We start from the raw sequence: 24,325 nt of genomic DNA, 5'->3' as shown, positions 1-24,325 counted from the left end.
CCCTTGTAACTAGTTTGAAGTGTGATTTGAAGCTCAAGACCATGATCAAAAGAATGCAGTGCCTTTCTCAGCTCCACCAGTTTTTGCTTCTGAGGTTTACATGCCACTGCTGCCCTTGCTAATTATGAACTGAGATTCATTTTGTGATGTTTTATTCTCATAGGTTATATACAGTTATTCTTCAGTTCTGTAATTGTAGAGTATGTTGGACCATTTATTGGTATTGAAGGCAGGGTTATCATTGCACATCCAAAAAGTGCTTTTGTTTTGTTTTGTTTTGTTTTTGTTTTTTGCTTTATTGGAGTATAATTCCTTTACAATGGTGTGTTAGTTTCTGCTTTGTAACATAGTGAATCAGCTGTACATTTACATATATCCCCATATCTCCTCCCTCTTGCATTTCCCTCCCAGCCTCCCTATCCCACCCCTCTAGGTGGTCACAAAGCACTGAGCTGATCTCCCTGTGCTGTGCTGCTGCTTCTCACTAGCTGTTTTACATTTGGTAGTGTATATATGTCCATGCCAGTCTCTCACTTCGTCCCAGCTTACCCTTCTCCCTCCCCGTGTCCTCAAGTCCATTCTCTACACCTGCGTCTTTCTTCCTGTCCTGCCCCTAGGTTCTTCATAACCATTTTTTTTTTAATTCCGTATGTATCTGTTAGCATACAGTATTTCTTTTTCTCTTTCTGACTTACTTCGCTCTGTATGACAGACTCTAGGTCCATCCACCTGACTACAAATAACTCAATTTCGTTTCTTTTTATGGCTGAGTAATATTCCATTGTATATATGTGCCACATCTTCTTTATCCATTCATCTGTCGATGGACACTTAGGTTGCTTCCATGTCCTGGCTATCGTAAATGGAGCTGCAATGAAAATTCCAAGAAGAGGTTTTTAAATTGGATTATACATTATGTGTGTGTGTATACGTTTGTTTTTTTCCATACCCAAAATTACAAACCTGCCATGGCTGGTCTTTTGTAGGACTCTTCCACACGTGAGAAAATGAGAGTTGTCTATATGTTAAATCTGTATAGACTTCGCAAGTGACCTTTTGTCTTTCATCGAAAGCACTTGACCTGCAGCAGTGTGGCCTCACCAGTGAAGGAGCAAAGGCTTTACTAAAGGCCCTTGAAAGCCACAGAACTCTGGTTGTTTTGGATATAAGACAAAAATCCACTTGTTGGTATGTGGTCACTTTTTTTTTTTTTAATTGATTAACATATAGCAAAACAAAAAGAGTTTGTTCACGTATTGACAGTTTTTAAAACTTAATGTGTTTCACTTTCCTCATCGTATACAGTTGGCCCTTGAACAGCTTGGGAGTTAGAGGTGCCGCCCCCCACGCAGTTGAAAATCTGGGTATAAGTTTATAGTCAGTGGTTCCACATCTGTGGATTCAACCAACCTTGGCTCATGTAGGACGATAGTACATATTTACTGAAAAATATCCGTGTGTCAATGGACCTGCGAGGTTCAAACCCATGTTGTTCAAGTGTCAACTGTACTTTTCTAATGTTGCACTTCCCTTATGTTTTTAGCAGATAATGTACTAATTAAAGTGAGTTATACCTTTAAATTGTTCTTATCTCTACTCTGAATAGAGGTGAACCTAGATACTAAGCCTGCTTCCACCAAGAGCATTATTTCCTTGTTGTGCAACCTCTGAATTCTTGCAAGGAATACTTTATTCATTTGTCAGTTTAACAAGTAATTTTTTTAATACCTACTGTGTGCCAGATACGGGTCAGACACTAGGGATAAAGCAGTGAACCAGACAGACAAAAGTCTTGCCCTCGTGGAGCTTACATTCTAGTGAAGGGGTTCAGATAGAAATGAGTAAACAGATAAGTAATATAATTTTAGACAGTAGGAAGTGCAAAAATATCTTAATGTAAGGAGAGTGAGGGGGAGCAGGTAGGACTCCATTGGATAGGTTTGTTAGGGGACAGCTTCACTGGAGAAGTGGCATTTGAATGGAGACCTGAATGAAGAGAGGAGCAAGCCATGGAAGATCTGGGGTAAGCACATTCCAGGACAAGGAGGCAATGAGTATGCAGGCATGTAGGTGGGTGGAGTATTTAAGGAAAAGCAAGGAGGCCAACATGGTCAGAGTACTGAGTGAAGAAGAGTGTGGTATGACATGAGGTCAAGGAGCTAGCCAGGGGTCTGATCTTGTAAAGTCTTGAAGGCCAGAGTAAAGGTGTGGATTATTCTAAATGAGTAGAGGGTTTTGAACTGGAAAAAGGCATGATCCAAATAGTATCTCAATAAGATGACCTGGTATAGAGAATATACTTGTGGGGATAAAGAAGAGAAACAGAGAGACCAGTTAGGAGACTATCACAGTGGTCCAAATAAGAGATGTTTATGGCTTAGCTTAGGTTGGAAGTTTGGAGCAAGTGAAAAGTGACTGAATTCAGGTTGTGTTTTGAGGATGTAGCTAACAGGGCTTGCCGATAGATTAGATGTGGGGTATGAAGGAAATAGTAACAAGGAGACAAGTCGTTGATGATTATGTGTGCAACTGGGTGGTATCACTTAGAAAAAGGGGGCTGATAGGAGGAGCAGCTTTTGAGGGGATATCAGGACTTTGGTTTGATATCTTAGATGCGCTTTAGGTATCTAAGTGTCTGGACAGTGCTCAGACTGTACTTTCTATCCAAAGGTATCCAAAGCCACTTTAGATGCAAAATGTTTAAAGTTGACCTTTGCTGCTGCCAAAATAGTAGCCACTGGGGGCAGTCTGTAAAATGGCATCCTAGGTTTTTGGGTTTTTTTTTGAAGAAATAATCTCTTTAATAGTTAGAAAATACAAGTGAGGAAAACAACTGGAATGTGCGAATTTGTGACCAGCCCACCGGGTGAGTAGGTTCCCACCGGGAGTGTGTACAACAGCCAGCACCCCTGCCCCTCTTCACCTCTAGACCCCATCCACACGGTGACCCCAGCCCTGGGCAGGGGAGGACCTTGGCACCTAGTGGAGGGCTTCTTGAGTCCTGACCCCTTGCCTGGAAGCAGCTAGACGTTCTGCTCACAGGTGTTGTTTGCAGAAGCCCCGGTTTCCCAGGGCCCCGAGATCCTAAATAACACTTAGTAGCTAGCTGCAATCCTGGGGCTGCTGAGCTGCCCTAGGCCAAGGCACGGCCTCCCTCCCGGCCCAGGGCCTCAGCTGGTCCCCAAGCTGAGCGGGTGGCAGTTACCTGTCCCTCTCTCCGTGCACCTCTTGGGCTGGGACCACACGCCAATCCACGTGACTGTGCCAGCAACTGGTAGAGGCCCCTCAGAACAGTCAGACTGCCCTGCAGGCTGGGGCATGCGCTGGGCTGGGGGGGGAGGTGGGACCTGGGACAAACTTAGATCTAAGTGGGGTTCTGGGGGTGTGCCCAGAGAGTCTTCGAGGGTTCATACCCATTGCCCAGAGGGCAAGGCAGGAGTGAGCTGGTGGGGGGAAGCTTTCTGTGCAGAACCTCAAGTTGGGGGTCAGGGGTCAGTCCACGACCAAGGTCAAGGACCTACCACCATGAGACTGGGGACAGAAGTACTTAGACCAGGCTTCTGACCACTGCCCTAGGAGTGACCTTGGCCCACTGTCCTGCAGGGCTTTAGCCCCAGCCTCTGACCCCCAAGGGGCCCAAAATGTGCTCAGCGGGGGTGGAAGTGGGGGTGGGCATCTTGCTCTTCACATCAACCCCGTCCTCCTGGTGACGCTATGCTCCGGACCACTGTCCTGGTGCCACCCCCATTTTCCTGCCAGGACCCTGTAGGGGTGAGGGAGCCAGGAGGTCTCTAGTCTTGGAGGACCATTGCAGCCTGTCCTGACCGCAGGCCTCAGGTTAGGGTGGGGCGACTGAGGGGGACTTCTGTGGGTCCTTTCCGGTTTGTGGCTGATTTTATTTCTGCGCACTTGTTTTAAAACCTCACCTCTGTCCGCAGGAGGGTGACCTCGAGCAAACCGGGAGCCACGGGGGAGTCGGGGGTGGGTGGGTGGTGGCAGTCACTAACGGCCAGTGCGCCCAGATCACGCCGGGCCTGAAAGCAGACCCCGCAGCGTCTCCGCAGCTCGCAGTTACCGGGATACGCGCAGGAGGCGCCGCGACGCGCGGTTCGCCCAAGGGCGCTCCCACGTCCCCGCTTTCCGGCCTCCGGAGCGTCGGTGCAGCCGAGGCCGCGCACCCGCTCCCGCCGGCGGCCCCACTTGGCCCAGCATCCCGGAGGCTGTCCCGTGCAAGCGCGGCCGCCGCGGTGAGGGGGCGCCCCAGGACCGGGGGCTCCACACCTCGAGAGGGTGTGGGTCGGCACCCCTGCCCTTCCCGCGTGCGACCCCGGCTCAGTGCCCGGCGCAGAGTCGCACGCCAGGAGTTTGCGGAGGCGGCGCACGGAGGGGGCGCGGAGCGGCCGACCCCGCCCCGGACCCCCGGGCCGCGGATGCCCCCGGCCCCGCCCCTCCCAGGGCGCCCACCTGGCGGCGGGGCGGCGCGCCCCAGGGCGGCGAGTGCGCGCGCGCGGCCGGCGCGCTGTCCCTTTAAACGGCGCGCGGCACCTCCCCCGCGTGCCTCGCCCGCCGTGGTGCGGCCAGGTGCTGGGCGCCGCCGGAGAAAGTCCGTGTGAGCCGGGGCGCCGGGCCGCCGGAGCACTTCCTGCTGCAGGCCGGACCGGGCCGGCGCCTGCAGGTACCCCAACTTCGCGCCGCTCGCGGGTCCCACCGCCGGACTTCCCGCAAACTCCGCGGCGCGCCCGCCCTCGCCTGCCGCAGTGCCCAAGTTCGCGCCGCGCGCCGCCCGCGGAGCTGGCTGGGGGCGCCCGGGCCTGGGGAGGCGCTCGCCCGCGCCGGGCCGCGCCCCGCCTCGCCGAGCGGGGACCCGGGCTCCGGGCGTCTCCTCTCCTACCGGGTTTCTCGGGGCGCTCGGGACACTCGGTCTCCGCCGACCGGACGGACGGAGCCCAGCCCTCTCGCATCTTAGGTTTTTGAAGAAGAAATTAGAATACACAAAGGGAGAAATAAGTGTATAATTACATAATGTAGATTTCATATTTAATTTTATGGGAAAAGCAATAATTAGTTGGCTTTTGGTTTTAAATGGAAATAGCCACTCACTGGGAAATAATTACTCTAATTTCAATTTATTTTACTTTAGATCATTCTGTGATGAAAGCAGTTATCCAAAAAGTTCTCCAGATGGAAGGAGTGCCAAGTCAGAGGTATATAGCATGTTCTAGTTCTCTCCGAAGAATTTCTCTTTAATGGCTTGTTTTTCTTTCTTTCTTAAAAGAAAATTATCAAGGTACTTTCTGCCATCTTTTTTTTAAAATATTTTTATTCTTTTTTTTTTTTTTTTAACATTCAGTTCTTTTGCGAATTATTTATTTATTTATTTTGGGCTGTGTTGGGTCTTCGCTTCTGTGCGAGGGCTTCCTCCAGCTGCGGCAAGTGGGGGCCACTCCTCATCGCGGTGCGCGGGCCTCTCACTATCGCGGCCTCTCTTGTTGCGGGGCACAGGCTCCAGACGCGCAGGCTCAGCAATTGTGGCTCACGGGCCTAGCTGCTCCGCGGTATGTGGGATCTTCCCAGACCAGGGCACGAACCCGTGTCCCCTGCATTGGCAGGCAGACTCTCAACCACTGTGCCACCAGGGAAGCCCCTTTCTGCCATCTTAAAACTAAGTTTTTAGTCCAATGAAATGGCTTTTCTGTTTTTGAAAATATTGTGTGATGCCTTAATTTAGGTTCCCAGAAATGCAGATTGAAAACCTTTGATTAACTTAAAGTATCTTAATTTCCAATGAAGATCAAACCCTCCTAAATTACCTGTAACTTAAATGGCATATTTATCATTTCTGTCTCAGTACCAGTGGATAACTTCTCCATTGGTGAAGGAAGCATCCACAACTGCTAGACAGAAAAAGAGAACTATAATTTTGGGAAGTGGTCGAAAAGGAAAAGCTACTATTAGAATTGGTTAACTCTTTCTTGTTTTTAATGCTACTAGAACTTATACCCCTTATGTTTTCCGATGTGCTAAAATTAAAACAGCCAGTATTAACCACATGCATATTAGGAGGCCTATGTTAGGAGTCGCCAAGTGTGTCAGGTGCCGTGGACAGCTGAGCCACGTTTAGCCCAAAGGCAAGTTCCAGCGCATTGCAGAGAGCAGACGAAATACCCGGTGGTGAAAATTCACTGTTGCTAAGGGTTGAAACGAAGCAATAATTCCTCCTGTTTCTCAGGGTGTTCCGTTTGGCTGTTAATGAAATGTATTTCCAAGGAAGGCAGGCATGTGGCTGAAAAGGCCAGCGGTGCCTGGGGGTCACAGCGAGACCCTCCCGTCTCGCCCCCCTCGGCCATCCTGTGCTCTGGGAGCAGAGCTCTCAGCTACAAGTGAAACATAGTAGCTTCCATGTCCGGATTCTAAGATTTTCCAAAGCCCTTTAAAGGCCCCCTTCTCTGAGTGGTGCTTGACCTGCTGGTGTTTGGGGCGGGAGGGTGGGCTGGGTGGAGGGTCTGAGCGCCATCCTGAGGGAAGGGCTTTGGAGGCCTGTGTGCGCCTGAGGCCAGGGGCCCAGTGCCCGTGTCCGAGGGGAGGCTAGCGCTGACTCCAGCCGTGCCGAGCCAGACGTCGCCCTCCTTCCCGACAAGCCAGCAAAGCCTGTCGCTCACCTTCCTGGCTGTGCTGCTTACACGTGCCCTCTGGGAAGGCCAGCCTGGCAGAGCTCTGTTCCTGCCCTTTGGGCTGCCGGTAACTGAGTACCTAGCCTGGGTGCTGGAGGGGAGGATCCATAGATGGTGGAGGCCCAGCGCCTGCCCAGGGTGCTGCCCCTCTGCTGAGGGACGCTTGCCCAGCTGGTTAGACCTGTTCGCACCCAACTGCCCACAGTCAGCGCCCAGGCTAGGAACAGCAGCCTCCCCATTTCCTCGGTGTCTTCTAGTTTTGTTCCTTTCTTCTTTTCGCTGCCTTCCTCCCCAAAGAGGCAAGATACTAATCTTCAAGAACCAAATCAGGCCATGATTTTCCAACTAAACTCATGACAGTTCTGCACCTCTGAATGACTGGGTACAAACATTTGCAAGGATGAGCTCTTGGGTGAGGCGCCAGCCCACTTTTCTAGCTTCATCTCTCTTGCTTGGGTGTGGGCACCCCCTGCTGCCCCAGATGCCTTGACTCCTCCATTTTCGTATATTCCTCCTCAGAATGCTGCCACCACCCCATCCTGGCCTTTGGGAATGTTAGCTGGCTGTTCCCCACAGCATCCTGTCACCCTGGTCCACTCTTTCTAACCTCTGTATGCCCTCCTATGAAATCTTGTCAGGTCCAATTGGAGGAAGACCACCTATAGGTCAGTTAGCTTGGGAAGGAACCCAACTGTGTGACCTGCTTCCCCTTTCCCAGTGTCTTTAAAATAACGTTAAAAAAAAAAAAAAGAAAAAATGTTGTTCTAGAGCTCCTCTACCATCTCTTACCACCATCAGAAAACCACCCCCCAAAAGGGGGACCTCATTCATATTGAAAATAACTTCTTAACGTGTAGGCATTACCTTAGGGCATTCTAGACACTGGGGGAGGGAAAAGCCATTGTATTTTTTTCTAACATTCATGTTAAACTTCTTTCCAAAGTTCTTTAAACTGTGGTATTCTTACAGGTAGACAATGTTGCCGAACAAGTGTTTGTTTCTTCCCTTTTTCTTCCCCCAGGCTCAAAGATTTGGAAAGAGATAGTTTAACAGAAAAAGGTAAGGTAATCTCCACCTTAACAAAATGTATGATCAAATGTGACCATTTGACAGACACTATGTAGTTCCTAAAAACAAATTTAAGTGGAATTGGCTCTCTTTTCCCTGAAGTTGAGGATAACCTGGATGTTTTTGTCTAACGTGCTGGACTAATAGGCTATTATTGGTTAGCTTTTGGTAACTCATCGAGTTTCCCAGTCTGGGTTCCGTACCATCGAGTCTGGATTATAATTTGTCCTGGTCACACTGTTTTTCAAAATCAGGTTTGTTCTAGTATGCTATTATGTGTCTGTTTCACCTTTAATCTTTCCGTTTTTCACCACTCTGGAGATGGTGTGATATGATCTTAACGAAAACAACAGGAACATGTCTTGTGAATATTTAGTTTTCTTTTTGGCCGACTCAGCATTGCCTGCCATTCAGTCATTGTTATGTGACCAGGCAGTGTAACTATTTGTGTATTAGTCCATTGATTCATAGCTTGGGAATGTGGAGACTTCTAAACCTATATCCTTCCCTTAGGAATGCGTGAAGGAGAAATGGAATCTCTTGCCTGAATTTCTGCAGACAGAAATAAAGAATCAGTTACGTGACTTGGAAACCAAATGACATAAAGAAGAATTATCAGAGGTTCAGTCGTCAGCATCCCAGCGGCTAGAAAACGTTTCCTCCCATGTAACTTGTCTGTGACCAGGGAGGCAGGATCATCCCACCTCTCCCTGTTACCTGATAGTTATAAAGGAAGCGCATGTGTTTCCTTATTCTCTCATGGCCACTTGTTGACATTCACTGCTACTTAAATTATCCTTTCCTGCTGTAGGAGGGCTACCTGGCTGAAGTCAAATCCCTTTTAAATACAGATTTGTCCTTGGAGAACATGCTTTCAGTCTGGAAGTGAATGGATGTCTAGAAAACGGGAGCCAGCCAAGTGGTGAGGAGCGCAGAGTGGAAATAGCAGAGAAAAAGAAGTCCCCCAAACCTGTTTGCAAACTTTGCATGCCCAGGAGAAGCAAGACTGATGGAGAAACAAAATGTAAGAGCACTTGACTCGTTTGAGCTCGTTGGAGTCTGGTACCGCCTAAGGGGAGGACAGACTTGGTGCCATAGTGTCTGTCTGTTCCCCCCCCACACAACCCCTCCACCGGCAGTACTTGTTTTTTGTGTATCTTTTTTTTATTTTTATTTTTTGGGGGGTGGGGGCTGGGGGGTGGCTGTGTTGCTCGGCTTGTACGATCTTAGTTCTCCAACCGGGGATCGAACCCGGGCCCTCGGCAGTGAGAGTGCCGAGTCTTAACCACTGGACCGCCGTGGAATTCCCTCTTGTGCATTCTTCTAACTAGCTTAGATATATACTTTAAATTTTTGTCTTCGACCAAGTTATAGAGCATTAGATCCCCAAATGTGGTTGAATTGATGAGGTATAAGAAAACAGGAGCTGCTGATATTTATGACTTGTAAGTGACATGCCTGTTGAAGCTAAACATTTATTCTTAGACTCCTTCCCCGCTTGTAGTCAGAGTAACTCTTCTGGAATTTTAAAAAATAAGAGCCTGGGACTTGAGCTCAGGTCAGGTGCTTGGCCACTTCATCGTGTGACGAAATAAGCAGAGGCTCTGTTTCCTTGTCCGTCTCAGGGTTGGGCCCTTCATACAAGAGCTTGTGTTAAACTGGCCTAGCAAACTGGCAGGTGCTCATTTGATGACTTTATGAAGACGGTGGTTGCTTAGAATAAGAAGAGAAGGATACTTAATCCTCAGAACCTGGTCTGTGCACCAGCTTGCTAATGCTGAAGAACTGTACCTTGTCTGTGAACTCTTTATTCATAGTGGCTTTTTTGTTTCTTTTCTGTAAGCAGCTGAAGTCTCATGTAGCCCCAGGATTACAAGGCAAACTACCAGGCAGACCACCATCACATCTCATTTCACAAGGGGGTCAGTATATAATGAATGGACAGCCCCCATTTTAGGGGCCAACTGTTTTTGGTAAAACACATATAGAATTAGTAGGATGTAACTTAGTAATTCTGACTTCCACATTGCTTAGGTTTCCCTTTTGATATTCTGTTTTTAGACATTCATGAACAGCATTTCTGAAGACCTCATCCATGTTTACTCTTAGCATAGGAAACTTCAAATGTACATACACAAAATACCAAGGATAGTAAAATGAACCCCTGTGTACCTATCACCCAGTATCAACAGTTAACAGCTCCTGGCTGTTGTTTCATCTATACCGCCATATGCTCCAAGTGAAAATTATTCCAAATGGATTACAACTCCATACACACCCATGTCCCCCCAGTTGGATTACTTTGAAACAAATCGGACATGTCATCTTATCCACAAATACGATATTTCTAGATGACAAGGTCTCTTTCTCTGACAAGTTTTTTATTCATATTTTGCTATAATTGCTAACATCTAGCAAACAGTCTTTTGAAGAAGACAAAACATGCCTTACAAAGTGTAACAGTTCCTTACGAACAAATATATAGCAGTGTTCATACCTCCCCTTGTGTAACAGGGTTTGGTTGATTTGTTCCTTAAGCCTTTCAAGTGATAGATTCCTTATTTCCTTGCCGTTTATTTAAAGAAAAGAGGTCTTTTGTCTAATAGCTTCTAGGTCTGGCTGACTGCATCGTTTCGGTGGTGAATGTGTTCCCTTGTGTCCAGTTTTCTGTCAACTGGTAGTTAGGTCTAGAGTCCTGATCAGATTCCAGCTTTATTTTGTGCGACTTCATTGACGGTATGGGGCTGTCCATCAGAGGCATGTAATGTCTCTTCAGTGATTCTAGCAGCCGTTGATCAAAGTCTAGCTCCATTATTTCTTAGGGTTTGCAAAACGGTGGTATTCTAAACCTGTCATCCAAAGAAACATTAAGCTCGAAGCTTGTTTTAATGTCCTGGCCAAAAGGGCTTCTCCTTGGAGGGAAGAGGGTGTCCATGCCCTGAATCTTTCCAAACAGAGGGTATTCTTGGTAGGGAGGAATATAAGTTGTTTTGTGCCCACTGCAAGTGTAGGGTCTGGCTGAGCTACCAGTTGGCCTTACTGTGTGTGACAGCCCTGCCAAACAGAAACCTGAGGAAGACCCTGAAAAAGCAAAATCAGGTGACTCTGTCGATGAAGAAGAAAAAGAGCAGGTAGGGCTCGCGTTTAAGTTTCTTAACTCTGCCTTATTTTGGTACACTTGCTGGTAATTGTGAATTTACACTTGGTCTGTCTCTGGACCGTAAGTGACTGAGAGGGTGTTAGAACATATCCCTGGACCCAGGGCAGTACGAAGTGTATTCTGGTTAGAGCCGAGGACTCAGCAGGCCCGTAACTTTGGTGTGTTCTCTCCTGTCTACCTTCCTACCTCTCCAGCTGTCAAGATTTGACAGTCAAACCAGCAGATGTGATGCGTTTAAAGCATTTCCTTCTGATGTCAGATAAGCTCCTTTCCCACATCTAATCTGTCTATAAAAGCAGAGTTGTCGTGTTATTATGTGTATTGTAATAATGCTGCTTAGACTTTTTAGGTTAGAAAACTGGTGGCTTGCCAAAGGCCTCCAATATAGAAAATGTCAGTCTCTAGCACTGTCCCGTGTGACTTGAGGGGCAAACCTAGATACTACCAGATGGTCGGTCATACGCTATCTATTTCATTCCTGCCACAGGATTAGCTGTGGAAGTCGGGAAGTCTGTAGGTTTACAGGTGGGTAGTAAATGCCCTGTTACCTGCTAAAGATGAGTATCCGTGGTTTGCTCTAAGGCAGGGTTTCTCAAGCAAGGCATTGACTTTTGGGGCCAGATAAACCTTTGCTGTGGGTGTGAGTCCTGTGCATCGTAGAGTGTTTAGCAAGGTCCTGACCTCTACTCACGAGATGCCCGTAACATTCCCTCTCTCTCCTCCCAGTTGTGACAACCAAAGTCACCTTCAGGCTTTCCCAGATGTCCCCTGGGGGGCACAATTGCACTGAGCGAGAAGCACTGGACTCAAGGCTAGCAATATCACCGAGGTAGACTTGACGTCCTGTTGTAAAAGACATACTGATTCTCCTGTTTTTATTTTGGAAATTAGATGCCACTGTTCATGATCCTTATTCAGATGTCTGTAATGAAGTTGAGTCAGACTACCCACTCACAGGTGGGACACTGAGACAGAGGGAAACAGCTTGTCCAAGTCCCATGGCCACACCCCTTGCCTCCGAAGAAACCGTGTCACAAGGGAAAGCAAGCTGGCTCTTGTAATACTGACAAGTGTTTTTTTTTAAACAAATGTGCCAATTTTAGAGTTGTTCTTTGCCCTCTAACCTTTTGGAGGGCTTCCATAGCCTTCAAGCTTCTGAAGAAACGAACTGGGGCACTCTTTCCCAAGCAGGAAGCAGTTTCGCTGGCAGTGTGTGACAGGCCTTGGGGACTTGGAGGATGAACACTTGTCGCAACAGGGTTTATCCCGATATGCTAGAGTAAGGCTCAGTGCACCACACCGGTGTCATCAGGTAGTGTTTGTTGGTCAAATAAGTAGTACTACAGAGAGAATCTTACTTTAGTCAATTTAAAGTTTTGAGATCTCACTATGTTTTTTAAAACAGGTATTAAATACAGGCATTTGGTAAAACAGTACAAACGGCTGTTTGGTACATAGCAGCCAAAGAAAAACAATGTGGCTATTCCATGCTGAGCTATGCTGTGAGCGTTATCAAATAGGTACTGGATTCTGAGGCCTTTGTTCAGGAACAAAAAAGAATATAAAATATCTGATTGCCACAACTAAGGAGCCGGCCTGTGGCAACTAAGACCCAGCACAATTAACTAAGTAGCTAACTGACTATTTTTTAAAATCTCATTAATAGGTTTTTAATATGATTTTTAAAAATTTATTTATGTACTTTATTTATTTTATTTATTTTTGGCTGCGTTGGCTCTTCCTTGCTGCGTGCGTGCTTTCTCCAGTTGCGGCGAGCGGGGGCTACTCTTGGTTGCGGTGCGTGGGCTTCTCATTGCGGTGGCTTCTCTTGTTGCGGAGCACGGGCTCTAGGCACGCGGGCATCCGTAGTTGTGGCTCGCAGGCTGTAGAGTGCAGGCTCAGTAGTTGTGGCGCACGGGCTTCGTTACTCCGCAGCGTGTGAGAACTTCCCAGACCAGGGCTTGAACCCTTGTCCCCTGCATTGGGAGGCGGATTCTTAACCACTGCGCCACCAGGGAAGCCCGAGCTCTAACCTTTTAAAAAATGTGTTCCTTCCACCTTCATGGAGCCGGCGTATGGGATGGGGAGGAATGAGAACCCGATTGGCAGGGGTCCGATCGCAACCCCGGAAGGGGACGGGGGAGGATCTAAGAGGTGGCACCGGGCCACAGTCGACCCCCAGTGACAGCTAACAGCTGCACTGCTGCCCCTTCCTGCCCCAGGACCTGAGCCAAGGTCCCGGGGCGGCTGGAGAAACGCACTGTTTTTGGTGAGATGCTCTTACTTACTGTGTGGAGCTGCTCCGGCTGCCCCGGCGCCCACACCCCTGCAGGGCCCTGTGCCCGTCCTCCCTGCCCCCTGCCCCCTGCCCCCTGCCCAGGGCTCGGGGAACAGCGGTCTCTGTGGGGCAACCTGCTTCCAAGTCCTTCAGTGACCATGGAGGAGTGGGAACGGGCTGGGCTGCCGGAGAGCCTGGGCATGCAACACCTGAGCTCAGCCCTGGGGGCTCACGTGAGGGCAGGGGCTGGGGGGTGCGGGCGGTGAGCGGAGGGGCCTCCAGCCGGCGTCATTCTGGGCCCTGGACCCGGGGAAAGGCCTCACCCTCTCAGTCCTGACCTGCCGCTCGGGAACCCTGTGGCCCACCAGCCCGAGGCCTGTGGCGCCCGCCACAGACTGCCCGGCACACGGCTGGGGTGCCAGCGCCACACCTGGTTTTTGCACGGGGACCATCGGGGGGCTCGGTGCACAGGAAGAGGAGCAGCCCCCAGGCCTCGACACGCCCCTTCCATGTCCATCGAGAAGCGCCGGATGGAAGGCTGGCTGTGCTCCTTTTCGAGCCCCAGGGAATTCGCAGGAACAGCCCTCCCGGCCACGGGGTGCCTGCCCACCGGCTCTGGGCCTGCGACCAGCCCAGAACACAGAAGGCACAGAAGTGGGTGCAGGGAGCTGAGCCGGGTCTGCAGAAGGGCAGACACCACAGCCTGGTCCACAGCCGACTGGCCCAGGGCGGGTGAGAACGGGCGGGCAGGCTGAGGGGAGGACAGAACGTGGCACAGCCTTCCCACCTGGGCCCCGGGGAGAAGGTCGGGGCGCTGCCCGCGCCCTCGCTCCGCTGCCTGGCGTCCTTTGTGGGGGCGAAGGGCCGGAGGCAGGGCTCCCAAGGAGCTCAAAGGCCAGGGAAGGACACACGGGACGGTCCAGACCCACCCTAGCGCTCCAGTGGGGCAGCACCCTCTCTGAATTCCTACTGCCGCCAAACCGCATCCCTAAGGCCTTTGGGAAGAATTGCTAGGACCCAGGAAGGCGGCCCCTTGCTGTGGTCCAGACTTCACCAGCTGCCGATGAGCGGAGGGAGCCAGCCGGCCGGCCGTGAGCAGGAGGACAGGGCACGGGCACAGGGACAGCCACAGCCGGGCTTCCCGCAGCTGTGCCCACCGCCAGAAGCAGCTGCAGCCAATCACAACCCCCGCCATGCCAAACAGTGCAGGGCAGGCGAGAGGCCGGCAGGAACCTGACACCCCCTCACTGGAGAGCCGGCCTGGCCAGGGTTGGGGGAGCCATCCCCGTGTGAACTCACCCCACAGCTCAGCCATCTCCCAGTGACCCAGACGCTACACCAGCGGAGAGCAGCCTGCAACGGCCGCAGGGCTGATCCCCGACCAAGGTCAGAACTCCCCCCAGTGTGACGGCCCCCATGCCGCTCCTGTGGTGGAAGGGACCGCAGGCAGAGACCAGGAGTGGAGTCTTTTTATTAATGGCTGCGTTTTCAAAGAACCGCTTTGGAAGCAGGAAAGCTCCCCAGGAAGGGATGGCATTAGTGCAACAAGGGGGAGCCTTGACGCCAGGCTCTCCAGACACGTCCAGGTGGAGACTTTTGGCCGAGGCCGGCCGCCAGGGCCTCAGGGGCTGGGAGGACACGCGGCCCCTCCCCCGCCCCGGCGGGGCACTAAGGCACCGGGCCCGCCTGGGTGGGCAGAACTTGCAGCCCTCAAGCTGCAGCCCTTTGCTCAGGAGGAAGGCATCCTGCGTGGGGTCCCAAGCCAGGAAGAGCTTCACCATGCCCTTGGCATCCTTGGAGCCACCTGGCCTCAGAATGCAGCTTCTGTAGTCCATGGCAACCTGGCAAGAGGGGGCGGGGTTGCAGGAGGGTGGAGCTCCGCCTTCACTGAGGGTGTGGGTGTGGCCACCTCTGCTGTGACTGAACAAAGGGCAAGGGAGCAGGAGGTCCAGGGCAGGGCCCTCAGAGCCTGGCAGGCCCAGGCGGGCGGCACAAGCATCTAGGCCCAGGCCAAGGACCACCGTGTTGGTCTGCGTGGCAGGACGGCCTCTCACCTTGCCACTCAGGACGCCCTCCTGCTTGAAGCGTGTGTGGAACGTGTCCGCAGAGTACACCTCGCTACAGAGGTAGCCATAGGACTGGGCGTTGTATCTTCCTGCCAGGCGGCCGAAGGTCGCAGGCAGGTGGGTCCCTGGGACACACGCGGAGAGGCTCCTGCCCGGCCCCCTGGCCGCTCCGTGCCCCTTCCCCAGAGCGCAGAGCTTGGGGCCTCAAAGCAGCCCTGTCTGAGTCCCCTGCCACTAGAAGGGAGTATTGGCCCAACACTTGTAGAAAACGGGGACCTTGCGGGCAACTCAGTGGAGGGACACAAATCAATCTTTGCCGACTTTCTGCTGAAGCTCACGAGGGTTCACCCCTAAGTCTCTTACAAGGACAGCTGCCCAAGGCTCCGAGGGATGAGTCAGGGCTCGCGCTCCAGCACGGGGAGAGCGCGGGTTAAAGCGCTCACGAGGGAGTGAACTGCGTCTCTGCACCGACACGCACCTGCAAACCTCGTCGACGAGTTCCGTCCGGGCTATGAAGCCCTCTCCTGCCTCTTGCAGGCTCTGCAGAAAGCACGTGCAGATACGCCCACCCCACCCTCGGACTCCGCGGGCCACAGCTGGAGGGACCAGCCCAGGAACCCAGGCAGGAAGAGGCCAGAGGTCAGCGGGCCTTGGCCAGAGCCCATCAGCCGGTCCCCCTTCACACACCACCAGAGGATCCTCTTGACCTGGGCAGTAGCCGCCAACCGACCGCTAAGGTGGGCCCGGCGCGCGCTTGGCTACCTGGCGTGGCTGGGACCCCGAGGATTTCCTGGCAGAGGCGGGCATTGTCCTGGGCCGGGTCCGAGGGCGTCTGCGTGTGCAGGGCCTGGTCCACCTCGGCCAGGACCATCTGGCGCAGGTTGAAGAGGCCTGGGGGGCGGGAGGAAGGAGACGGGGGGCTGGCACTGTGTCCAGGCCGCGCTTTCCAGCCGGGCGGTCCGGGAGCCCCTTTTCTTTCCCTCGGCCAGGCCGCACTGGGGTTGGCCAGCCGGGACTTGATAAGCTTGTCCAGCAGCCCCTGGGGGACGGCGCTGCCCGTGCCCCGCCGAGACTGGCAGCAGCGCCAGGGCCTCACAGGACGCGGCGCTCCCGGCCCCAGAGCCTCCCCTCTGGTTCTCATCACCGGCTGTCACCAGAGTTGCAGGCAACGTGCCTTTCTTTTCGTTTGTCTTCTTTCCGGCCCTCAGCCACGCAAAGGTGTGAAGCCCTGACACTCGCTGCCACGTGGATGCACCCTGAGAACACGATGCTCAGCGAGAGAAGTCAGACACAGAAGCACACACAGGGTGTGACCCCACTGAGGGGAAACGTCCAGAACAGGTAGATCCACAGAGTCAGAGTGGGTTCCTGGTTGTCAGGGGCAGGGGAGGGAATGATAAGTAAGGGCGTGAGGGACATTTTCGGGGTGAGGGAAATGTTCCAGAACAGGGCAGTAGTGACGGCTGCACAGCTCAGTAAAGTGTCCGCACGCACTCCGGTGCAGCCTGTGAGAGCATCGCTCTCAGGACGAAGGGCTGACCGCAGGAAGACTGAACGAGCACTGGGTCCTGGGCCCAGACGCTCAGCTGGGGACCCCCCACACCCCCGTGCGCGGAAGTCACTGGGACTTGCTGAGCCTCCACAGAGACTTGGCAGCAGCCTCAGGGCCTCACAGGGCGCGGTGCTCCCGGCCCCAGAGCCTACCCTCTGGTTCTCATCACCGCCTGTCACCAGACTTGCAGGCAACGTTCCTTTCTTCTATTTTGTCTTTTTTAAAGGCAGCTCTTGAATACCTGTATTTAACATGCAGGGAACCAGTCCTGACTCCTTGATCTGGGACTTCCAGCCTCCAGAGTCTCGAGGACGTCCACTTACGTTGTTTACGCGCCCAGTGCGTGGGGTTTGATGATGGAAACTGACACCGAGGGCGTCGCCACATGCGGGGTGACATCAGCGGAAGAATCCGGTGGCGAGGGCCTGCCTGAGGACCACGGGAGAGCCCGGGCCCTCCCCGCCCCCTGCCTGCAGCCCCTCGCCCGCACCCTCCTGGGAGCGGAGCTGGTGCATCGCTTGCCAGAACTCATGGAAGTAGGTCTCCAGCTCATCATGCTGCAACAGGGAGGGCGGGTTGGGCGTAGGCTTGGTGAAGTTGGCCACCATGGCCGCGATGGCGATCTGGCGCCTCCCATCCTGCTGCAGGCAGCCCAGCTGCAGGCCAAAGCAGGCCATGTGCCCGGACTTCCCTTCCCTGGGGAGGGATGCGGGTGAGGCCCCGCTTCCACAGAGGAGCCCTGGCCCACGGCCGACAGGTTCCCCCACGCATGCACCGAGGGTAGAGGTCCAGGTGGAACTTGCCACCTGGATGGCATCCTGGATGGATGACCTTGCCCGAGGCCGCATCCCGGACCGTGTAGTGCCTCACATCTTCATCTTCGTGACACATGTTGGCGCCTTCCTCCAGGTCGAATGTCAGCCCCAGCAGCTCCTGGGAGATGCCCAGCCGCCCGCGCGTGACCACCTGCATGGGGAAGGACTCATTGAGCAGGTGCTGGTCCACGTGGTAGCGCGTCTCCTCCCCCTGGTTCATGTAGTAGCGCAGGTCCTAGACGTTGATGGGCCCGTCAAAGTGCAGGCCCCGCCTCTGGCACTCAGCCTTCTTTAGCTCCAGGATCACGGCCGCTCCTGCTTCCCGAGGGGCTTCAGCTTCTGGGCCAGCTCATCTGCGGGCAGAGGGGAGAGGCTCGGCTATGTCCCTGTGGCAGCCCCCAGCCGCCCCCCACCCCACGCCCCTCGAGGCAGAATGAAGGGTTGGGGAAGGCGACCCCCAAGGGCTGACACAGTGGGGTCTCAGGCAGCACCACGTCCAGTCAAGGTCCGCCTGACGCCCGTCCCCACTGGGACTCGGAGAGGCGGGGTTACCTACGAAAGTGGCCACCAGCTGGCTGGTCTTGGCCATGTTCATCTCCAGCACGGAGTCGGCACGCGTGCTGAACCCCAGCAGGCGGGACTTCTGAGCCTGCAGCCTCACCAGCTCCCCGAGGATCGCGCAGTTCTGGAACCCAGAGACGGCCAGCGCTGGGGACCGTGGGCCACGCCCTCCCCACAGGCCCCGGGCCAGGTCTCTGTGGGCGGGCAGGGCTCTCAGGCCACTGGCGGGCACAGCCAATCCCCCTCCCTCCTCCTCCTGGCCCGGATTTCTAGACACTTTGGTGCTGTCCTAACACGTGGTCTTTATGAACACAGGTCCTTTTGGAACCAGAAACGGCGTGAACCGTGATGAGCTCTAAGGCCAAGGGCAGGAAGAAATGCGACCAGCCTCTCCAGGAGCCACCCAGGGGCCTCCCCGGGCTCAACAATACAAACTCGGCTGCCATGCAGACAGCAGCCCATCCCCACGGCGCCTGAACACCCAGCCCCTGGACGGCGAGAGGCCTGTTGCTGCAGGTGGCCCGTGGCTGGCTGGTGAGGCCCGGCCCCAGGCGTACGTCACCTTCTCTGGGGCCACCTCTCCGGTTCTGCGGTGGGGTTCTCCTGGGAGCCCCCAGTCACCACAGGACCAACGTGGCCTGTCTGCAGCCCAAGAAGGTGGGGACACAGGACTGTCCCCCGTGCCCCCCGCATCACCCACGAGGCCGAGCAAGCACCAGTGGTGTCTGCGGGGAAGATGAAGGGCTCGTGCACAGCCCCCATCTACTGAAGATGCTAAACGGGAGAAGCATAGGCTGCAGCGGTATGGACCAAACGCAAGTGTCCTTGCAGGAACCGATGTCTGAATGTCAAGGCTGTACCCAGGCCACAGTGAGAAGGCCCAGACCCCACGCAAGGCACAGAGAGGGGATGGGGGGAACATCTGCGAATCTGAGCTCATCGGGCATCACCCCAGAGGGAGAGGGAGAGAGCCAGAAGGAGATACGGAGGGAGAGGGAGAGAGAGGGAGGGAGAGACTTCTCTCCCTTCCCTGGGGGTTCTCTAGTGGAGCCAAGGCTGAAAACCACTGCATTTCGGGAGATGGGTCCTCGTGGAAAAGTTAAATAGTAGCTCACGACATTATCGAGACATATTAAAAAGGCCCCAAATCTGGGGGAGTCAGGGAGGGGAGCTGGCGGCTGCCTCGTAAACGAGGAGAGATAGGGCGTCAGAGGAGGTGCCTGTGCAGCCCGCCGCTGCCGCCCAGGGCCCGCAGACTTCATCTCCTGGCTGTGGTCCCGGGCTGGAAGGCAGCGGGGAGGTCAGGCCGTCCAAGCATCAGCGTTGACTTCAGGGCTGATCTAAAAGGCGCCTGGTGTTTGTTGAAGCAGAAAAAAGAGAAAGCAGTGGGCAGAGGATGGGAGGGGGAGGGAGCCCCCATCAGCCCTTCTCCCTGTCTCCCTCTCTGTGTCCCTCTCTCCCTCCCTCCCTCCCTCTACCTCCCTGCCTCTCACTCTCCCTCCATCTCTTCTTCTGCCTCTCTGCCTCCCTCTCTCCCTGTCCCTCTCTCCCTCCCTCCATCCCTGTCTCTCTTCCCCCGTCCCTCTCTCCCTCTCCCTCTATCCGTCCCTCCTCCCTCTCCCCGTTTCCTCTCCCTCTCTGCCTCCCTCTTTCCCAGTCCCTGTTTCCCTGCTCCGCTCTCCCTCTCCCTCTCCCCCTCTCCCTCTCTCCCTGTCCCCCTTTCCCTGTCCCTGTTTCCCTGTTCCACTCTTCCTCTACCTCTTTCGCTCTCCCTCTCTCCCTCCCTCTCTCCCTCCCTCTCCCTCGCTCCCTCTCCTCCCTCTCCCTCCATCTCTCCATCTCCCTCACTCCCTCCCAGAGACAGAGAGATGGAGGAAGAGGCAGAGACAAGGGAGAGGGAGAGAGAGAGAGGTCTCTTCCTCCCTTTCCCTCTCTCCTCCTTCTCTCCCTCTCTCCCCCCTCCCTCTCCCCCTCTCCCTTGTCTCTCCCTCTCCCTCCGTCTCTCCCTCTCTGGGAGGGAGTGAGTGAGAGGGAGGGAGTGAGTGAGAGGGAGAGACGGAGGGAGAGGGAGAGCCAGAGGGAGGGAGAGGGAGAGAGGAAGGGAAAGGGCGAGGGAGGGAGAGGGAAGGAGGGCGAGACATCTCTCCCTTTCCCTCTCTCACCCCTCCCTCTCCCTCTCCCTCTCCCTCTCTCCATCTCCCTCGTCTCTGCCTCTCCCTCCCTCTCTCCCCTCTCCCTCTCTCCATCTCCCTCGTCTCTGCCTCTCCCTCCATCTCTCCCTCTCTGGGAGGGAGTGAGGGAGAGGGAGAGACAGAGGGAGAGGAGAGGGAGGGAGCGAAGGAGAGGGGGAGTCGGAGAAGGAGGTAGGGAGAGGGAGAAGGAGAGAGGGTGCCTGCTTCCCCCTCTGTCTCCCTCCCTCCCTCTCCGTGTCCCTCTCTCCCCCCTCTCCCTCTCCCTCTGTCTCTCCCTCTCTGGGAGGGAGAGAGGGAGAGTGAGAAGGAGGGAAAGTGATGGAGGGAGGGAGAGGGAGAGAGGAGGGAGAGAGGGAGAGAGGGAGAGAAGGAGGAGAGAGAGGGAGGGAGGAAAAGACCTCTCTCTCTCTCCCTCTCTCCCCCCTCCTTCTCCCTCTCCCTCTCTCCCTCTCCCTTGTCTCTGCCTCTCCCTCCGTCTCTCCCTCTCTGAGAGGGAGTGAGGGAGATGGAGAGACGGAGGAAGAGGGAAAGGGAGGAGAGGGAGGGAGAGACATCTCTCCCTCCCTCCCTCTCTCCCTCTCCCTCCCTCCCTCTTCTCCCTCTTCTCCCTCTCCCTCCAAGAGGGAGAGGGAGAGAGGGAGGGAGAGAGGTATAGAGGGAGGGAGAGATGTCTTTCCCTCCCTCCCTCTATCCCTCTCTCCCTCTCCCCCCCTTTCTCTCCCTCTCCCCCTCCCTCTCCAGAGAGGGAAGGAGGTGGAGGGAGAGGGAGAGGTAGGGAGAGGGAAAGAGGTAGAGGCACAGCGGAACAGGGAAACAAGGACAGGGAAACAGGCACAGGGAGAGATGGAGGGAGAGAGGGGGAGGGAGAGAGGGAGAGAGGGGGAGGGAGAGAAGGAGAGAGGGGGAGGGAGAGAGGGAGAGGAAGAGGGAAGAGGGAGAGAGGGAGAGGAAAGAGAGGGAGAGGAAAGAGAGGGAGGGAGAGGGAGAGAGGAAGAGACGGATGGAGAGAGAGAGAGGGAGAGGGGAAGAGGTAGAGGGAGAGCGGGACAGGGAAAGAGGGACAGGGAGAGAGGGAGGCAGAGAGGGAGGAGAGGAAGCAGGGAGAAAACAGAGAAAGAACACACCATCTACATTTCTGTCAAATGACACCGGGGATCCTTACATAACCGGGAGAAAATTACAGAGCGAGGCTCTTTCTCAGCTGGAACTGGAACTGCAGACGGGGCCAAACACCACCAGGCTGGCCACACATGTCCAGCCGCTGCCCCAGTCCCGTGAGTCCGGTCAACAGGGCTCTGAGTGTCTGCTCCAGGGAGCTGGGGTTCACCCTCTCACCCGGGAGGCGGGGCCAAGCCAGTAGGGCCCCGGGCTGGACACAAAGGGGGAAAAGCATCCCCACAGGACAGCTTGTGCGAGCAGATGCAGCTGCCAGATTCTAGAGGCCCGGGATCACCCTGTGGCCTGTGAAACCCAGGAGCCACGAGGGTCTTGCATCGTGATGCCTGTCCGTTGGACTGTCAAGTTTATGTAGGGAATCTTGGAAACAGTGGTAACAAGGCTGATTTGGAACGAGCTTTAGGCTATTATGGACCACTCTGAAGTGTGTGGGTTGCTAAAAACCCTCCCGGCTTCGCTCCTGTTGAACGTGAAGATCCCCGAGATGCAGCCGATGCTGTCCGAGAACTAGATGGGAGGACGCTATGTGGCTGCCGAGTAAGAGTGGACCTGTCGAATGGGGAAAAGAGAAGTCGAAATCGTGACCGCCTCCTTCTTGGGGTCGTCGCCCTCGAGATGATTACCGGAGGAGGAGTCCTCCACCTCGCCACACATGTCCGAGACGGAGAAGCTTCTCCCTCAGCCAGAGCAGGTCCCTTTCTAGATATAGGAGAAGAGAGAGATCCCTGTCCCAGGAGAGAAATCACAAGCCGTCCCGATCTTTCTCTAGGTCTCCTAGCCGATCTAGGTCAAATGAAAGGAAATAGAGGACCACTTTGCAAGAAGAGTGGTGTACAGGAAGTAACTTCATTTGACAGGAGTATGTACAGAAAATTCAAGTTCTGTTTGAGACTTCCGAAGCTTGGTGCACTTTTTAAATGTTTTAGCTGTTCACATTTGTTTGTCTCTTGGGACAGTGACACATAAAGGTGTCATTCTGTATGGTTTGAAATGGGTCCTATGAGGCATGTAATATGAAGAATTGTTACCTTCCAATGTTCCCTTAAGCAAAATTGAATTTGCTTTGAATTTTTGGTCTTGCCTAGACGGATAATAAAACTCTGACTCCTGCCCAGCTAAAGTGTGATGTTTACTATTATGGAAACAACACTGGCAAACATTGAAAAGGCTTTCTGTAGCTGGGATATGGCATGCAGCTGTAGTTAAGCAAGCAGTCTTTAAAAGGTGCTGTGAACACAAGGCAGCAGGTAAAACTTAAAGCTGCACCCTTACCCTAGATTAGAGGTTTAAAAATTCCACTAGTCTTCACACCGGACAAGAGGTTGTCCAGTGACTTTAGAATCGAAGAAGTTTCAAGAAAGTTAGTTTACCTTTGATTTAGGGCATAAGTCCCCTGTGTGATTGCTGTACATGAATACAAAGCTCTTTGTAATATTACTTGGGAATTTGAGAGTATTCAAGACACCAATGTCCTGCCAGATTAAGAGTATATTGTAGAGCTGAACTTTGAGTTACTGTGCAGTTTTTTTTTTCATGCTGTCATTTGTAATATGTTTTGTGACAATCCTTGGGATGAAAGTTTTGGTTCCAAAAGAAAAAAAAAAAAGAATCCTCCTGCCAATGCAGGGGACGCGGGTTCGAGCCCTGGTCCGGGAAGATCCCACGTGCCGCAGATCAACTAAGCCCGTGGGCCACAACTACTGAGCCTGCGCTCTAGATCCTGGGAGCCACAACTACTGAGCCCCCGTGCCACAACTACAGAACCCGGCACGTCTAGAGCCCGTGCTCCGAAACGAAAGAAGGCACCGTAATGAGAGGCATGTGCCCGCAACGAAGAGGGGCCCCTGCTCGCCGCAACTAGAGAAAGCCCGCGTGCAGCAACGAAGACCCAACGCAGCCAAAAATTAATTAATTAATTTTTAAAAGAAGACCGCCATTGGGATGGCTGGGGGACAGCTCCACGCTCTGCTTCCCGAGGGGGGCCTGCACCCGGGGCCTCAGGAGGCGCCCTTGCTCCTGGCGATGCGTCCAGAAGCCCCAGCGCAGGAAAAGCACACATGGCATCCACTCAGGGAGGCCGGCCCGGGGAGCACATGGGGTCTCCCTGGTACTATTCTTGCCACTTCCCTACAGGTGTGAAGTTTTCAAACTAAAGCATTCGGGGGCTTCCCTGGTGGCGCAGTGTTTGAGAATCTGCCTGCCAATGCAGGGCACACGGGTTCGAGCCCTGGTCTGGGAAGATCCCACATGCCGTGAAGCGGCTGGGCCCCTGAGCCACAATTGCTGAGCTTGCGCGTCTGGAGCCTGTGCTCTGCAGCAAGAGAGGCCCGCGCACCGCGATGAAGAGTGGCCCCCGCTTGCCACAACTAGAGAAAGCCCTCGCACAGAAACGAAGACCCAACACAGCCATAAATAAATAAATAAATAAATAATGTTAGCTGTTAAAAAAAAAAATTTAGACTTCAAAATAAAGCATTCGGGGAAGAGGGCAGAAGCTGAAAAAGCCGCCCAGGCCCCAGCCCTTCAAGACCCCACGCCGGGTCAGGTGCAGGAGGACCCTGTGAGATTAAAGAAACATCACAGAGAGCAGGGGCGGGGCGGGGTCTCGAGGGACAACCTCCTTCGGGGCAGAATCTCGGTAGACAGACCGCCACCTTCCCCTAGGAAGGATCCAGAACCTTGGGACCCAAACACTCTGAGCGCCTCAGGAGAAGAAGGCCTTCCCGGGGGCAGGGCACACAGACGCCTCTCGACCACCCCGCGGGGCCCACACGCACCCAGCTCCT

At 54.0% G+C, this 24,325-nt stretch overlaps 1 protein-coding gene and 1 pseudogene across 1 annotated transcript; one reads left to right on the top strand and one right to left on the bottom strand.

Annotated features, from left to right (window-relative positions):
• Positions 1-14,484: 14,484 nt before the first annotated feature.
• Positions 14,485-18,933, bottom strand: LOC132369705 (thimet oligopeptidase-like). Its single transcript, XM_059929377.1, is given in 9 exon segments — positions 14,485-15,018; positions 15,232-15,368; positions 16,006-16,134; positions 16,240-16,390; positions 17,266-17,491; positions 17,571-17,919; positions 17,922-17,963; positions 18,163-18,365; positions 18,734-18,933. Coding segments are annotated over 9 exon segments (1,971 nt in total).
• A 9-nt stretch (positions 18,934-18,942) lies between these two features.
• LOC132369703 (serine/arginine-rich splicing factor 3-like) lies at positions 18,943-22,646 on the top strand (annotated as a pseudogene).
• Positions 22,647-24,325: the final 1,679 nt, after the last annotated feature.

Source organism: Balaenoptera ricei, chromosome 8 (genome assembly GCF_028023285.1).
Source record: "Balaenoptera ricei isolate mBalRic1 chromosome 8, mBalRic1.hap2, whole genome shotgun sequence".
Lineage (NCBI taxonomy): Eukaryota > Metazoa > Chordata > Mammalia > Artiodactyla > Balaenopteridae > Balaenoptera > Balaenoptera ricei.
The sequence above is the reverse complement of the archived record's forward strand: the minus strand, read 5'-3'. Positions and strand labels throughout refer to the sequence as shown.